The sequence below is a fragment of the Xiphophorus couchianus genome, chromosome 5 (genome assembly GCF_001444195.1).
Source record: "Xiphophorus couchianus chromosome 5, X_couchianus-1.0, whole genome shotgun sequence".
Lineage (NCBI taxonomy): Eukaryota > Metazoa > Chordata > Actinopteri > Cyprinodontiformes > Poeciliidae > Xiphophorus > Xiphophorus couchianus.
The window spans coordinates 15120457-15138533 of NC_040232.1; the positions used below are offsets into that span (position 1 = coordinate 15120457).

An 18077-nucleotide genomic window follows, 5' to 3' on the forward strand; every position below is an offset into this window, starting at 1 on the left:
CACAACTGCGCTCCAATCCAAACCTTCATTATCTCTGGATTCCATTCTGCAGGGCATGATATTTTGGCTGTTATATTTCATTCAAGCTTTGTTTCGCAACACGGCTGCTTAGTCATTCCACTAAGTGAAAGACACAAATTGTAGCCTTCCAAGTGAAAGTACAATCCGAGAAAATGTGCAAATATCACAAACTAAGGAAAGAACAAAAAAAACTCTTTAAGTTTTTTTTCTCATCATTTCTTATTCATCATATGTGCAAACATTTTGGCACCTGCTTAATTTGTTAACTAAGGCAACAAATTGATTTCCAAAATAGATAAATATTCTTTTACAATTGTATGTGTGTTATTTAAACAAAGCCAATCATGCTCCTTGAACTTGTTCCAGATCCACTTTTATGTGTTTTCTTACTTTAACAAAATAGTTCCTACTTTTGCGTATCAACTAAATGAATGCAAAAAAGATATGTTTTATTCTTTTTCTGTTTTATGTTTCGACAAACAAGGATCTTAAAAGTGGGGAATGAGTTGATATTCAGCTCTCCAGAATCAATACAGTTGTGAGTCTTCTGGTGTATGTCTCTCGATAAGCTTTGCACATCTTGACTGAATTGCTTTCCCTATTCTTTGCAAGAATGCTAAAGCTAACTTAAGTCAGATTGGATGGAGAAACATACATTTTAAAACCTTGACAGAGATTCTCAATCGCTTTTCTGTCTGATTTTTACTGAACCACTCTAGATTTTCTTTAGTGGAGTAAGAGCAGGGGCACCCTATAGAAGGGGAAAGTTATGACAATTCTAAGGGCCCCTGACCAACAGGAGGCCCTACCACAATTTATTTATTTATTTTTTGTTCTTAGTAATTAAAAAAAAAATTGGGGACTTGTCAATTACAAAATTAATCATATTGTATTTTCGAAGATTGTTTATAGCAGTAAAAATTAAATGTTACCCCTTACAGACAAAAAAAACACACATCCATATTTGCCCTGAACAACCCTGGATTTGCATGAAATGGTTCGTTCCTGCTTGGACGGTGTTCAGCAGCAGTCAGTAGAAGACACAAATGACTGTGGCGGTTACTATGCTGCTAAGAAAAATAATAAAGTCAGGTTTTCAAAAAAAAAAAAAATAGAGATAGCAGGAGAGAGAGAAAAAGGCAAGGATGTCAATTTATAACCCAGTTATACTGGGTTATACTCCAAGAGTATGCAGTTATACTCCAAGAGAGGTGGGTAGACTGTGTGAGATGGTCAACCATTTAGCATAGTTAGTTTAGCTACATACTACTGTTTGCCTCCATTTCATTAGCATCTAATGAATTAAGGAAAAAAATTACCAAGATATTCATATATTTAACGTGTACCACTTAACAGCAGATGAGTCAGTCAGCAGCAGCTCTAACCCACGTCCCTCTTGACCCATCCTCTCCTGAGTGAAATTAAAGCTTCAGTATGTAACTTTTATTAAAAAAAAAAAAAAACTTATATATATATATATATATATATATTAAAACTGTCATTATGTTGTGACAGTATGGTATGAGAGATAATCTGTGAAAAATCTATTTCCTCTGCCTTCTCCCAGTACTATCTAGAAACAACCAGTCAGTGGCAGGAGAGTTTTAGTGCTGTCAATCACAATCTCATGTGGCTGCTCATCCTTCCTCCCCCTCGTTCTTTGCTATTCTACAGAGCGAGAAGGCTAAATGCTAGCATTTACAACAGCTAGCATAGCCTGTTGTAAATGCTTAGTCTAGTTAGCATAGCTACCAGTGACGGCAGATGAAGGATTTTCCTGTAATGATATGTTGTTTCTCCACCATTAGCACATTTAGCAGTGAGTGAATGAGTTGATTGACAGCACTAAGACCCTCCTCCTGGTTCTGATTGGTTGTTTTGGTCGGAATGCTGCATTACTTTAGCCAGTAATAGTAATTAAGGGAGGAGGCGGAGGAGATTGATCTTTTCACAATTATCTGTCTCAGAACAAACTATCACGACATGGTGACAGCTTTAACAAATATGGAGAAAACATATTTTTTATTAAAGTTATATACTGCAGCTTGAATAAAATGCGACTACATGGCATTTTTTGAGAAGTCTAGATTGCTTTATGTGTATTTTCCATGTTGCCTGTGACTGTTGCTCGTGGGGAGAGACATTTCAGTAATATAAAAGTAATAGAAAATATTTAAGCAACGTACTTGCATACTGTATGCGGACTGTTGGATGTAAAATTCATGAGTAGTAAGTATTGTGTTAATTATCAGTATTGGACCAAAGAAAGCAAGGCCGTTGCAAGCCTTTAAAATTGTGACGCTTTTGATAGGTCAGATAGACTCAACAAATTGTAACAACAGCTGTGTGGGTGGGCCCAATTTAATTTTTTGACAGGGGCCCCAAGATTTCTGGCAGCGCCCCTGGGTAAGTGTAAAGAATCCTAAACATAAATGTATTCTAAAAGCAACTGTCCATCCTTTTACATTTACTTTGTTATTTGTTGCTTTGTATTAGTCTATTCCATACAATCTCAATAAAATACATGGACGTTTCTGGTTGAAAAGTGACAAAACATTTTAAATGTTTAAGGGGCTTTAATAGCTTTGTAAGATACTGTAGATCATTTTAACATTTTTAGTAAGTTAATTTTATTACTTTGCCTGTATTTTCACTGTTGAAATCTAAGAGCCGCCCAGAAAAATTTGAACACATTAGAAAAAATGAGCTCTGAAAAAACGTCTAACATCCATAATCAGAATCAGCTTTATTTGCAAGATTTGTTCACACAAACAAGAAATTTCACCCTATAGGTCAGGAGAGAGGAAGGGTCTTCCCTGACAATCCTTTCTGTAGACATAATTGTTTGTTTCAGAAGAATCAGTCCTCTTTTGTGGATGATCTGCAGTTTGTGTTCTTTTGTTTTGGAAGCAGCAGTTTGCCCATTTTGTCATCCAGACAGTGGACATTAACCGGGTTGATTGAGGGCAAAGGTGAGTCCAATTGCTGAAGTGTCACAAGCACGCCTGCCTGTTTACACGCATGCCTGTTGCCTGTTCATAGAACTCCTCTAAATCCCACAGAAAGCTGCTGTGCTGCCAACAGTAACTTTTATGAAAAATGGAGGAAAAAATGCCTAGAGAGTACAGTCTGATGCTTAGGAGTTACTGTCTATTTAAAGTGACCACAGAATGGTGGCAGAGAGCATAATACCTTCTGCCTCCACGTGCTTTAAAGGTTAATCAATATAAAGTACCGTAACTTGCCAAACTTCTCGGCATCTCTTTCATTCTGAAAATTGTAATTGTTGTTGCACACAAAACCGGAACAGACAAATCAAAAAGTGTTTCAAGGAAACAATTACCCCAGTTCACTGTATAAATGAAAAATACCTGCTTAGAGAATAACTATGAGTAAGTCCCTGCTTGTATTTGAATTGCAAGAGAATGTGACATTGTTGCCGACTCAGTCCCCTCTTTCTTCTTTTCAAAAGAGCAAAAATCAATATCGGTCACTGTGTGATATGTTTAGCCCAGATATTCCCTTATAATGGAGAGCTTTTTATTTATGCTTTAAATGAAATGGTTACACACAATAAAGTCAATGTTTTTCTAAAAAAAAAATCATCTAAGATGCAATGTTTGAAAAATTGAGTGATCATTGCAAGTTATCGTGCTTACAATATTAACCAAACATATGTGTAATTATAATTTTCACTGTGAAGACGCAGCATAACAAAATCTTCAAAGATTTGGTTTATTGAAGGGGATTTGTTCAAAGTTCTGTCATAAAGTCTTCATACAAGTCATTAATTATATCTTTATTTTTGCAATCAAATTTTGGCATAAATCCGCAGACGGAGTGCCTAATTTAAAACAACCCTGTTCATTGATGAAAACTGTAACTTTTACCTTTGATAAATAAAGAGGTATTTGGAAGAGAAGAAAAGCTGCTGAAATGAATAAAAAGATTGATGATGATTTGGACGTGTATAGCAGTCAATAGCACAACGTCTGTGAAAATCTGATGAAAAAGAGAATAGCTTCAGTAGCAAAATCCCTTCACCATAAAAGCAGCTCAAACCCTCAATGGATCACCAGGGGACTCACAAGCTGAGGGCTACCACAGCCTCCCAACCAGAATGTAATAAAACAAATTTTAAAAAAAAACTCTGGATAGATCTTAAAAAACAAGAGCATGCCTCACAGCCCAACAATCTCAAAGTAATTTGAAAGAAGAGAAGCCAATCCCAGAAAGCACAGCTAGAGGACTTCTATCTGGTCAGAAAATGTGTTCACAAACCATGATATCTATTCCTTTTGTAGATCACCTCTCAGGATTCTTAAAACATATCAGATCTCAAAATTTTACTGTTTTTCCAGATTCAAATTTCAAGAGGTTTGAATTACTCTTACGTTGTTTTTAACATATAAATACAAATTTCACCACAAATTGATCACATATACTTCAAGGTCAGATGGACGTAATTAAAAGATGCGATGCATCTGGAAAATATCCACAGCATTTCACTTTTCCCAAATGTTAAGGGAATGTTTTGCAGGAGCATTCAAACACCATCTTTCCTCATCATCATAATGGGTTATTTGTGTGTAAAATTTTGAGGAACGAGATTATTTTAATTCAGTTAAAATAATCTCTTTTCAATAAAAGGTTGAAAAAGTGAAGCGCAGTTAGTACTTTCCAGTTTACTGTAAATGTTACAGGAAATATTTTTCCATGCTCTATTTATCTTATTCATATTCATACCTGGAAAATATTTCTGGCAGATATACTTTTCAGCAAAATGTAGGATTCCAGATCATCTTTTAGCTCTCTTCACAATGACAGAATTTGCTTGCTTTTGCATGGACCCCAATTACAAATCAGTTATAAGTGAGTTTTTCAGTATATAAGACTACAATGGTGAGTCTCCCTTGGAGTCTATGCATTTTGTTTTTCACATGCTGACTGGTGTTCGCTCACCCTCTCACACACGCGCACATGCGCACACACACTAAATAAGCCCCATTGTAAAGTCATTATAATGTGAATGAGGGCAGCACTAGCTCTACTGAGGTTTGCGTGAGTAAGAGTGTGTCAAAGCAAATGGGTTGGAGAGATTGATGAACTGGCAGGGAGTGAAAGGAGAACACCTAATCAAGTTAAAACACTGTGAGTGACAAGCAGTAGCTCCTTGATCGGCACTCAAAAGGAAGCCCTGATGTGCAAAAAACAGAGACCATAAAAGGGAACTTAGGAGGGTATTGAATGCTGGCCATTAAAATTGTTAAGCATGCAAATTTGAAAATGTAACATGCAATAGGCTTTATGGATGAATTTTACAGTGTGAAATACTTTTTTGTCGAAAAAATCCAATCTTAACATTAAAATTAAAATTGAACAGAATGTGATTGTTCAATCAACCCCTATTGGTGTAGGTTGCATTATGAACATGTACACCAGCTTAGTGAAGGTTAAGACATGTTACAAGGCGGGCTGTTTAAAAAGCCTCTGTGATAGTGAAATAATTGAATTCCACTTTTAGTTAGTTTAGCCACAGCACCAATCTTTAAGGCAGAACTTGGTGTCCAAATAATGGTAAGGCTGATGTGTTTGTATGAGTTTTATTATCATTATTCATTTGGTTAAAATATATTATTTCTCATAAAACAGTTTTCTTGTTGGGAGTATGAAATTAAGTTTGTTCCCAACATTAGGCAATATAGCAGTAGTGCTAATGCTAACGTCGTGTAGATTCCAGTATAGAACGTTAAAGATGAAATATTTACATTGGTTGTGATCTCATTGACTTTAGTAACTTTGTACAAATAAATGTTTAAGGCTCCATTGATGCAACAATTTAAGTTTGTATCCACTTTCATTTAGTTTAGGTACAGTGCCAGAACTAATGGGTCTTAACCCCGAGAGAGTCATTGCTAATGACACAGCACACTTTAACCATGGCTGTCTGAAAAAAGTTGGCTACTATTTTGAAATGTTTTATGTGTCAATCACAAAGCTGTTTTTATTAAGTTTTTTTTATTGTTGTTGTTCTTTTTGCAATAGAGGATGCATTAAATAATTCCATTTCAGAAATGGGAAAGATGCCTCTTGGTAGAGGTGTCCGCTGTCATGAAGGAAAATCCTTCAAATTTGTTCTGGCATGCCAATGAATACATCCTGAAGACTGTATTTTTATTAATCAGGAGTGATTGACTGATCTGAGCTTGTAACTCTTAAAAGCACACAGGAGACAAATGCTAGCAACTCTCCTTTTGGTGTATTTTTGGCTGATTGCATCACAAGAAGCACAAGAATCTAGTATTAATAAATTATTGAGGATAGTCAATTTTTGAAAGTTTTCCACATTAATCCTGAAGCATTTAAATTAAGTTTGAGCTGGAAAGGGAACCATCTAATGTGTTTAAATAGAACAATTTTGCAATACAAAACATGTTCATTATATTTTTTTTGTAAGAATAATTCTCAGATAATATATCATTTTGCTCAGTTCTGTCTATTTTGAGCTCCTTTCAGAATGAGTTGTTTTAGGGCATCTGTCAATTTAAATCCAAATTAGATACAACTGGCCACACCACCCAACTCACTTTTTACACTCGCACGTTATACATGTAAAAATGGCTGCAAAAAGGCGTGCAATTGTACAATTGTAGCTAGACCTTTGACCCTGAGTCAGAAGCAGGGGAAGTGGAGCCTCCTGCACAACCATAAAGGATGCAGCAGTGGTTTCTGAATGGTAAGTCAATGGCAAAACACTTGTCCTTCATCAGCCACTGTACAGTGCATACAGGGTTGGAGGGAAAGAAAAGTTACTGGAATGAATAAATAGACGGATGTGAACCCACATGGGCTGATAGGTGAGGGGCTGGGCTTGAATGGGGTTGCTAGGCAATGGGAGAGGGCCTTCCTTGTGACTTAATAGGTTTTTGAAATGGCTTGTTTTACAGACAAAAAAACATTAACTTACTGCCAGAAAATGTCTGCATGATGTTTTTAAGTGCTTGTTCTGTTGAAAAGAAGAGAACCAAGTGGAAGTACAAAAACATGCAAAAAGTCAAATTTGCATAATAGGTATCCTTTAAGCTAGAGTTTGTCTGCAGTGGCATCCAAGCCATGATGAATGATTCTGTGGATGGAGACGCTAAGGCAAAGGGTGATAATTAACTGACAAATTAACTGGTACAAATCAATTTATCTTCTTGTTGGAATCCTTCTATCTAATTAGTTTCCAAACACACATGCCACTTGTTCAATAAATAATCGCCATACAAGTGAGTTCATTATATTATCTACCTGTCAATGATTTGATGGCAACAGGCACATTTTGTTAAACCCAAGAACTTTTGTCACATACAAATCAAATATTTTATGACAACCATGTAAAATACAATACATCTGAAGAAGAAAATTGATTGAAAACAAATTTTTTTTAAATAGTTGTACTCAAAAAACTGATCAGTTGCTTTGTGCTATATAGGATGTTATTAGGATGTGAAAGCATGCTATTGGGAGGTTATAATTAATACTGATTTAATAAAAATGACAAAAAATACAAAAACAAATGTAATTTTTAACAAATTATATTTGATTTCATTTGATTGCATAGAAAGGTCTGGCTGCTTTAAATTTAAAGTCAGAAACATTCTTCTGAAATGTCAACTTTAAAATTTTAATATCACTCTTGATTGTACAGATGTATTGTTGGCCTACCTCTTTTCTATTTTTTTTTAATTAAAGGCAATCATTTTCTGTTGTGTTTACGTGAAGTTTAATAAGTCAATATGAAGCAGAATAAGTAAAAGTTAAACATTTTATTCGAGAAACTAAAATACAAATACTTAATTTGTGTAACAGTATATTTAAAATGATTAGAATTAAACCTTTTTGATAAAAAAAATATTACATTTTCACAATTTAAAAATTTTCTTAATTTATATGCAGGGGAAGAAGATCAAATATAGATATATATATATAAATTCTGAACCATGCAACACCCTCTACTTTTATGTTTGTTGTTTTAGCTGTTTAATCTGTGCATCTAAGTTACCAAAGTTATTGTTGTTTTTCAGTGCACAGTTATACCCCAAATTGTTATATATATTATATTTTTTAAATTATATAATTCTTTTTGTTTGTGATTTTATCGTTTCTGATGGGCAAGATATTGATTTTTGTCTCTGTTTTTCCTCCTGTCACGTAAATTTGACGCTGAGCGCTGAAAGTTATATTAAACAGCGAGAGGGAGTCGGCGAGGGGCGCCATCAGCCCGCACCTGTGCGCATCCACATGTAACATCGCTCATCCGAGCAACACCAACTAACGGGCGGAGAGCTTTTACCCACCCCGTGATAGCTGATGCCCGAGAAAAAGGCTGTTTGTGTCAATCAACCCCTACCTCTCTCTCGTATCCCTCTCTCTATTCCTCCTCCCCCCATCCCCTCCACGTTTTCTCCCTCTGTCGCCTCCGCTAGTCGGGCGCTTACAAACCAGCAGCCTTTACGCGCGGCAGCCAGTCGTCAGCGGGCAGCCGGATGCGTCGAAGCTCCGCCGCATAACGAGCTGAGATTCACAAACAGATATCGTAGTGTAGGGCGGGATAGCAGGCGGGGGTGGGGGGAAGAGAAACAGAAGTGTGATGAATCGGGGGAGGAGAGAGGATCATTCCGACTGGACGACCCTGCTGCTTTTGTAGAGACGGGGAAGAAAGAGAGGAGGGGGGCGAGAGATGGCACAACGCCTCAGCATCCAAAACACACGGGTGCACCACCCAGACTGGAGCCCCGGACCCATCACCGGCACCAGCAGCAGTAGCAGCAGCAGCACGATCACCTCTCCACCGCCTCGCTTCCTCCAGCACGGCAGCCGCTCAGCCCGGGTTAGAGGTAAGTGGGCGAGTCTGTGCAGGTTCCCGAACATTAACTACAACAGCGTGAAGCGGGACGGAAAACTGTTGAGTTACGTGTTATTAGAGTTTGCAGGAATTTGCTGCTATTGGATTAGAAGGTGCATTAAATCAAATTATTCAAAGAAGAAAAACAATACGAGACGAGTAAATTAAGTCAAACAGGGCTGTTTTGTTTTGCCTCTTTCCATTGTTTACACTATGCGCGGCACCACTGAATTACTTGTTAAAACTATAATCCTACATTAAGACAACAATTAAATAATAACAAATTGCTAACCGATAGAAAAAAACAAACGACGATATTTTATCTTTTTTTTTGGTTTAAGCAACTAAAGTTGCTAATCTGAGGGAAAAACTTCCACGTGAAGTCATTTTTAACCGGTGCGAGCGCCCTCTTGTGTCTTAGCGAGAAAGCCTAGTTGTACCTTTTATTAACATGTTAAATCAGTCTTCCATTCAGTCAGAGCTCCAACCATCAGCTTTCATAAACCGCCTCCACTGTTGCCTAAAGCACCGTTTATTCCTAAAGAGTAAAGAGCGTCTCTTTCATCGCCGCCTCCTTTTGTCTGAATCTCAGACAGGAGATTCTGACAGTTTGATAACCTTGAATTAAAATTGTAAGCATTTTTGGTATTTCAGTCAGATGACTTCCAGTGTGCAGCAAAAAATTGGAGAAGAGTCAGCGCTGCACCATATATTCAGCCAAAGACACTTATTACGCATAAGCTTTCTTTCGTACATAAATATAAAAGAAAGCTTCCGTAATTATGTGTGGGAAAATCTGATTGGTTTTGATACATTTTTATAACTGTGGTATACTTTGATACCTATAGCTGATGTATGATATGTAACAAGATTTTTTTGGGGAGAGTATTTTTATGAAAGCGCTATTTAGCTCATCTCACACTTAATGGCATAAGTAATGCCGTTTTCATCCTTGTCCTGGTAGCTCTCCAAAGAGCAGTTACATTTTTTGCTCCCCCTTTCTCATTTACTGATCTAATATTTCAGGAGTATGGCTGGAATCCCTCCTCTTTGACCTTCTCCCTGCTTGTGTTCCCTAAAAGTGAAGAACAAGAAAAAGGGAGAGATGGAGAATCTAAGAAGAGGCCTTTGATATTCAAACTGAAAGAACTGGAGGAGATGGGCACAGAGAGAGACAGAACAGGAGGAGGAGGAGAGAAAAAGCGAGAGAAAGAAAGAGATGCTGTGGGATCTTTTCTTCTCCCTGGCTCCCGGCACATACATTAAGATGCTAATCCTGCTCTTTTTTGTCTGTTTCTATAATTCATTGCGTTTTGTTCCTTTCTCCTTCTCACTTTTCTCGCTCTCTCTCATTCTCGCACTTCTTTTCCTCTGTGCTGTCATGGGCCTCCCTCCCTTCAGATTAGTGCTCTTGGCAAAAGGATTCCAGCTCTAATTTTGTGGTATTTCAGATGATTAGGTTCAGAAATAGGACAGAGGTGCTCAGAGTTTGGCACAATTAGAGGAAATCTCTGCGGAGCTTTATGGGACTGATTAGTTGAGCTCCTATTCACCTCCCTGCAAGACAACATTAACACACAACCAGCTGTTGTTTATTTGTGTGGATTAAATTTTGTGTCATGTTTTAACTGGGATGTCATTTTGCATGTATGCTTGTGTATGTGTGTGTGTCAGAAGCTGGCTAAGCCCTGAGGATGCAAGTTGTTTTCAATCAGTTCTGTAGTTACCAGCTGTGCCCTCACATTCCCCAGGGTGGCACAGTCTAGGTACACACTCACTCACAAATACACACAGAACTAATGCAGGATATTCAACCTTGTGCAATGAATTTATTATTTTTCTTTTATTCTTGTCCCCCATCTCTGCAGATATTAGTCAATCCCTCTATGCGACTCCTCTGTGACGACCTGAAGCTAAGGAACCTCGGCTGTGTTTCTTCAATCAAGACCCTTCTTCCAAAATCCAGCTCTGCTTCCTTACTCACCTGCCATGGTGACATGACATACCCCTGAGTGGCTATGCTCCTGTCTTGCACACACTGACAATCTCTTGGGTTTTCCTAAACCTCTAGACACCTGTGAAACTGAAAAAGACATCTATTAGTTTGACGGACAGTACCTCCGCAGTTCGAGATGACAGTGGCTGTGAGATTCCGGCGCCATTTACGTAGACTCCTGCTCCTTCTGGCCTCATGCTGCCTCATTTCCCTGCTCCTATCTGCCTATTTCCTTTTCTCAAACTCTTCCCCCTCAATGCATCTTGGACAATCAGCCGAGCCTGCCTGCTCCCAGCCGCTTTCCATGTCTCCGTACCGTCAGCTCCCCTACCCGTACCCTCCTAACCCTCCGCACACACATGTCCACACTGATCCGGTGGTGCTAGTACTAGTGGAGTCACAGTACTCTCAGTTGGGCCAGGACATCATGGCCATACTGGAGTCGGCCCATTTCCAATTTCGGATGGAGATAGCCTCAGGAAAGGGGGACCTTCCACCGCTGACAGAGAAAGGCCGGGGACGGTATTCGCTCATCATTTATGAGAATCTTTTGAAGTATGCACATGCAGATACATGGAACAGACAGCTGCTGCATCAATATTGCACTGAGTATAGAGTTGGCATTATTGGCTTCTACCGCTCCACAGAGAATTCCCCCTCTGTGCTCAAACTGCGAGGCCTACCTCTCGTTCTAAGAACCAACCAGGCACTTTGGGACTGCTGTGTGGTGTCCAGCTCATCGCTCCTCCATTTGACCAAGCCTGGCACAGATAGAGGGGCCCTACCTGGGGAGGACTGGACCTCGTTCTCGTCTAATCACTCCACATATCAGGCTGTGCTGCTAGCACGGGCTAAAGAGGGAGCAGGGGCAGGCAGCGGAGACAATGCTGGACCTGGTTTCAGCCTCGGCCTCCAGGCCACAGTGGTGCAGGACATGGGGCTGTATGACGGAGTGAGACGAGTACTCTTTGGCCAGGGACTGGGCTACTGGCTCCACAGACTCATCCTGGTGGATGCCATCTCCTACCTCACAGACAGAAAGCTTACCCTGGGCCTGGACCGGCATGTTCTGGTGGATATAGATGATATCTTTGTCGGCAAAGAGGGAACACGCATGAACGCCAAGGACGTGAAGGTATCGGATGATGAGTGTGGGATAATATGCATTAGAGAAAGACAGAGATGGATAGAGGATTAATTAATGTTGGGTCAGTAGTATTAGACTACGTCCCTGAGTCAGGTATCAACTTGTTAAATCCAGTAATCAATTGCTGTGCAATAATGAAGATAAGGAAGGGTTTCTCTTTGGATCGTAAGCCACCTTAGTAGAGAATTGTTTCGGGAGATTTTTTTTTAAGAGTAATGTGTGAGAGTCTATGTGTGCGATGCCTCTTTGTGTTTGCATCAAGTGCATATTTGTCGGGGTTGCAACAACAGAGCATTTTCAAGTGGGGGTTTTAGCCAGAAGAGAGGCCATTTAGGGGAACAAAGATGTGGTGTGAAAGGCGGAAAGAGGAGGGGGGTGAGTAAGAAAGAGAGGTAGTGAATGAAGCAGTGAGAAGATGAATGGCTCTTATTCCTCTTTTCCCACGTTCCTCCTTTTAGGGAAACTAAAGGAGAGTCAGCTGCACCGCTCACCTCTCGAGATAGCTATTGTTTCAGCACACGCTCGTCCAAGCAAGTACACCAAAACAGGCAGATGTGCTTTCCATGCTCATGTTTACATGCAACAAGAGCACTGTATTTGCAGAAATTTAAAATACTGATTCATGTTATAATGTATTATTTATGATAAAAAGGCTTTTCATGTTTTTTGGAGGTAGGCTGAGCTGTTTTGGGCTGTGGACTAAGAACAACAGTGTTTGCCCAGCTCACTGCAGGCATACAAAAGAGAAAAGTGGGTTTATGTGACTTTCCTTTTCTCTCTAGCTGTTTCTTAAATCACTGTTAGATAGTTATTAAACTGGCATACTAACATTTTTATCATTGTTCCCATGATTTAAAATTTATTTCAGTGAGATACTATGCAAAATGCTGGGATAAAAGTACCATTCATTCACTTAATTATTCACTAATTGTTGTCCTTCCCTCACTTGTTGCCAGTCAGGTGGATAAAAAGGGAAAATTTCCTCTTGCTTACAGAAGAGAGAAATTCTGCTGTTCAGAAATATAATTTTGAAAAAAATGACATTTTTGTGACAAGAGTTACAGCTGGTGAGCTTAATTAATACAATGTATGTTTTGGTTTATGGTTTACACCTCATCAGTTGTTAACAAGTAGATCTGTAATAACCTTCAACGTATTGTTGAATCCCACAGATAATAACATTCTCAACTTGCGTTGTTTAAATATGACGAGGGGATCCATCTGAATTATGATGGAACTAGACTTTAACACAAGGGCTGGCCAGAGGTTGGGTAAAGATTTAACATTGTTCCATATATTAATGAAGATAAATATTCTGTTTCTCTTACCTGCTATCTAAACAACATGGCTTTTTGACAACTTTCTCATCGCCATGTTCATCAACCATGCTCTCAGTTCCAAAAGCCTACTCTTATTATCAGTTAGCATATTGATTTTTCTCATCTTCCTTTTGTCTGCTTGGATTTGGAGAGTAACAAATTAACAGTCATTTGTTCCTCTTAAATGTTCTTTTGTATTTACCTCATGCATCTCTGTGTTCTCATTTAAATTCTACATGTTTTGACTATAGCCTACATGCACTTGAAGTGCTGCTGAACTGCTGTAGTTCTTATGTTCAGCTGTGGAAGGTGCCACAGATAAAATCTGCATGTATTCAACAACTGGTAAGGGAGGAGAGTTTAAAGAGAGAAGTTATTTCCTAATACATTTTCCTCTATAAAGAATGGCCTCATAACTAACTATTTAGCAGTTCTTTTTTACTTTCAATGATTCCCTCTCTGTTTTTATTCACACATACATATGCTGGGAAAAACTAACATCCTTTCACACGCTACTTCTCTGCTCTTCTTCCTGTTTGGTATGTGCCACCCGCCGACTGTTACAAAAATGTTGAGGTGTGGGTTTTGCCAGAGGGCCCGGCCACTTCCCTCCGCTAACAGCCTGAGCAGGTGCACATGTTGTGTGCGTCAACTTGCACATGGACTTAAATGACAATCTTAAATCATGTCTGTCCTTATTTTCTTTTTTTTTTTTTTTTTTTTTTTACTGTAATCAGTGCTAGATGCTGTGACTTATTAATCACTTTTTATAGCTTTGGGTGTCCAATCAAGTTCGGCTGGTTCCCCCCAGTATTTGACAGACTGCTAGCCAACCAAGAATTTCTTTGTTTTTGGGCTTTGTAACAATGTTTAAAGCTAAACATTTAGCTTTATCCCCAACTCTGACTAGTTAGGGAACCATTTTGATTAAATTCTCACAACCTCACTTCCAAAAATTCAGCAATCCCTTCAAGAAGAGTTATGTTCTAGGCTACAACTGTTTGCAACCAGAAGTGTTTCCCAAAAGTGATGCTGCTAAATGCTTCGTCACTTATTTAGACGAAATTGTTACTTTTATCCTTCCTGGCAGGTGATAGAGGAAATTTAGTGATCTGTTCTTTATTATAAGTTAGGAAGAGGATGCAAGAATGGGCAAAAAAAAGAAAAGAAAAGAAAATATGCAGTCAAAGCTGAAATGGAGAGAAAAAAATTCTACCCCTAAATATGAAAAAAAAAATGTTGGCAAAAAGATAAGAGAGTGCATTTTCCCTCTCCCACTCACACACATCCTGTGCACCATATTATTGTGCATGTACAGTACATGCTCACAAAATGAGCACACAAGCACTCTCTAGTTGGAGTTTTCATTTTAAGTCTGCCTGACTCTTCAGCTTTGTAGCATAAATATACATGAGGGTGAACTAGTGCCATAACAGAAGGGAAGGGAGATGGGGAAATAGGAAGATGGAGGGAGAGATGGAAGAGATGGACAGAGAGAGGGTCAGTATAAAAGTGCAGGCAGTGCCTTTTAAAACACTTCCTTCACATATTGGGATGGTTGGCAATCACAAAGAGAAAGACTTTCTTTTACAAAAACTACCAGGATTAAGTAGTTAGAGGGAAAGAGGAGAGGCAGAGCAAGGTGCCTGTAGAGGAGCTTGTAGCAAACTTAGCTATTTCAGTGAAACAAAATGCTGAGGGGAAATGAGGGAATAGAGTAAGGTAAGCGGCAGAGTAGAAATATTTTTAGCAGCTCTTGCCTTGTTGATGGCAAGCCTCAGGTAGAGTTGTCAGATTACAGTATGGTTGTGTGAGCTGGGGTAAACAAGGTATTATAAGTGTGACATCAACAGATTCATTTCATATTTTTATATTTCTTTGTTGGAAGTAATTTATAATAAATAATCTTGGTTAGATGTCAGATACTTTTTAGGTGAAAATTGGTGCTATAGGCACCTTCTGTTGTTACATGTGTTAAGGTTGGTGACTGATATTTGAGCTGTAAAATGCTAAAGTTAAAATCTAATTTGTTGACTAGATAATGCCACAGACTGTAGCTTTAATTGTAATTGTTTGCCAGTCACAGGTAGAAACATTTGTTGGATAATGTACTAAGTGGGGTTTTTTGTTCAGAAGTTGGAGGTGTCTTATGAGTTGTCTTGCCTGCAGTAAATCAGCGTGAGTTCAGACATCAGGAAGAACTTCACCAGGGAGTCTACCTAATTGCTTCTCACAGCAGGTCAATTTGAAGACTGAGTTTCTGCCAACAAAAACAACATAAACGTAAAACTATTCTAAGTATTTGAATGAACACCCTATTACTTCTGTCTCCTCTCTACGAGACAGTTGCTTGTGTTGTCAGGAAGGTTGTCAAATAAATTGATATATTGATATCTGACATTAACTTGCGTCAAAATTGCTAAACTGAACAATTCTTGTCTGCTCAAATTATTGCACTTCTTGCAGCAGCAGCTCTGCAATAACAGAGACGCTCAGCCTCCCTGCAGTCACTCATCTGACCAAAACGATAGGCCACTGCTGGAAGTTTTAAACTACGCAAACATGGCAAGTACATCCCGGGGGAAAAAAAAAACCCATATGCGTTCCTCCTTAGCTGACAAGCGTTGTTCCGAGGTACTTTTCTCATGAGGCTGCTGGGTGTTTTTCATTAAAGAAAATACCCAGCAAAATTACCAGAAAGAGAGAAATAGTTCAGGCTGCTGAATACATTTGCATGGATCAGATCCTTGTGTACTCAGTTAAAAATATGTTTTGTATGCTCCAGATTCGCGTTTGTTTTGAAATACAATTTTAGTACAAAATGAACCTTTATTTGTCCCAGGTTGTTGACAGTCAAATTGAAGCAAACACTGGCACACTAAAGATAAAGAGGTGAGGTGGCACTTTTAAATTATATATGTCTTTTAACAACTACAAAAATATTACTTACGTGCTTTTTGATAGAAAATGTTTTAAAAATGTACATTGTAATTCATTATATATTTTGGAGCTAACTAGTAAAAAAAACCCTTTTATTTTTAAAATTTTGCAGCGATTTTGAGTTTTTAATATTTTTCTTACTGTTTATTTAAGTATTGTGGCAACCCTAGTTGTTAGTATTTTGGGAAACGAATGCCACATGGCACTGACACTCTGAAGAAGTCAAAACAACATGTTTTACTTATTTCCTGGGTTTTCATACATTTAGTCTTTGGAGTGCAACACATTCAGGCAGTGGTATTTTTTTTTACAGGAAAGTCAAAAAGATTTTAATTATATATATTTTTTGAAAGAAATCTGTTTAATTCAAAAGCACTTCATTATTTCACATTGCTACCACAATTATTTTGAAAATTATTGATTTCAGAAGCCTTTTATTCTTGCTGAAATGATGGATGAAAGATTTTTCAGGTTTAATATATTATCATCAGCTATCACATAGGATGGTAAAATATTAGACTAATTAGAGTGTACTCTTTATGCCTATGCAAAAAAATATTTTTTTTTTGGCTTTTTAAATTTTGAACATTTTACATACTCACTTCACTCTGTTCATGATTTCTCATGGGGTTCAGTCAATTTAGATAAACCACAATCTATGAATTCTGGTTTTTCTATAAAAGTGATGGCAATAAAGTCATTTTTAGGCGTTTTCCTGTACATCAAAAAAGAAAAAAAAACATCAAAAAGAAGGACAGAGGATAAAGTTTTAGTGCGAAAATATACAACATGGAGGATGAAAATATTATTCTGGCACTGTATAATTATTTAGCAGTTACAAGATACCAGATGGTAAAACATTTAACAATGAATAAATAGGAATTACACACAAACAATGTGAAAATGTAAAATGTGCCTGGAGGCTGATAAACAGTTAAAGTGGAAACTTCGTCACAGTGTTTGAGGAATCCTCGTTTACCTCAGAAAAAAGTCACATGCTGGTTGAAATAGGACGGGAGACAGGATCGAGGCAAGGCCAATTTAAATGCCACCCTTCTTTTCTTCATTAGTCTCACCCCCACCTGTTCCTGCGGTGACAAACAATATCCTTACCCCACTTCTGTCTGCGCACGCCCACTCTCACACACATCTGCTTTACCTCTATTAAAATGATTCACAGGAAGGCACCCCACTCATGACATTTCTCAAAATGAGGAACGATGTCAGTCAAAACCCATATACAATGATTCTCAAGCCTTTGCTGGTGTTTTTTCCAACCTGTGCATGCAGGCGGCAGCGATGGGTCAGATTTCCTTCTGCCTTACATACTTCTTCTCTCCTTGCTCACTTAAGTCATTGATTATCACTGGGCTGTTTGTATGCCTCTCTAACATTTCTTCTCTTCCTCTCTCAACTTGATCTTGCTCTTTCTCTCTCTGAGGTGTCTTCTTCAGGGGTGTTATCTGAGCTTAGATGAAACACACCTTCTACATACATAGATTGTGTGGCTGAAAGGTATTTTCTTGTTAGACCTTACTGCAATAACTGAGGTCAGACAAAGACTCGATACCTGATTTTAAAACCGACCTCTTTGTAAATTCTGTCTAAAGTATTTAAACCATTTGAAGACCTCAATGAAGTCTGCTAGGTTTTTATTATATTAATTCAATATATGATACAAGAACAGCTATTTTTATTTTTTGCAAATGCAACATGAAAAGTAGTATGCACATTTGCCTACAGTCACCTTCTTTCTGAAGGTAA

The 18077-nt window shown here is 38.2% G+C and overlaps 1 protein-coding gene across 2 annotated transcripts in view; it reads left to right on the top strand.

The window, feature by feature from the left end:
• The first annotated feature begins 8325 nt into the window (after window positions 1-8325).
• The window catches only part of ndst3 (N-deacetylase/N-sulfotransferase (heparan glucosaminyl) 3), a 58566-nt gene continuing 48814 nt past the window's right edge, over window positions 8326-18077 (top strand). For both annotated transcript variants that reach the window (XM_028018565.1, XM_028018564.1), the window contains exons 1-2: window positions 8326-8903; window positions 10780-12042. In XM_028018565.1, the coding sequence (XP_027874366.1) occupies window positions 11044-12042 (999 nt within the window). In that variant the 5' untranslated portion in view covers window positions 8326-8903; window positions 10780-11043. The remainder of the gene's footprint in view (window positions 8904-10779; window positions 12043-18077) is intronic.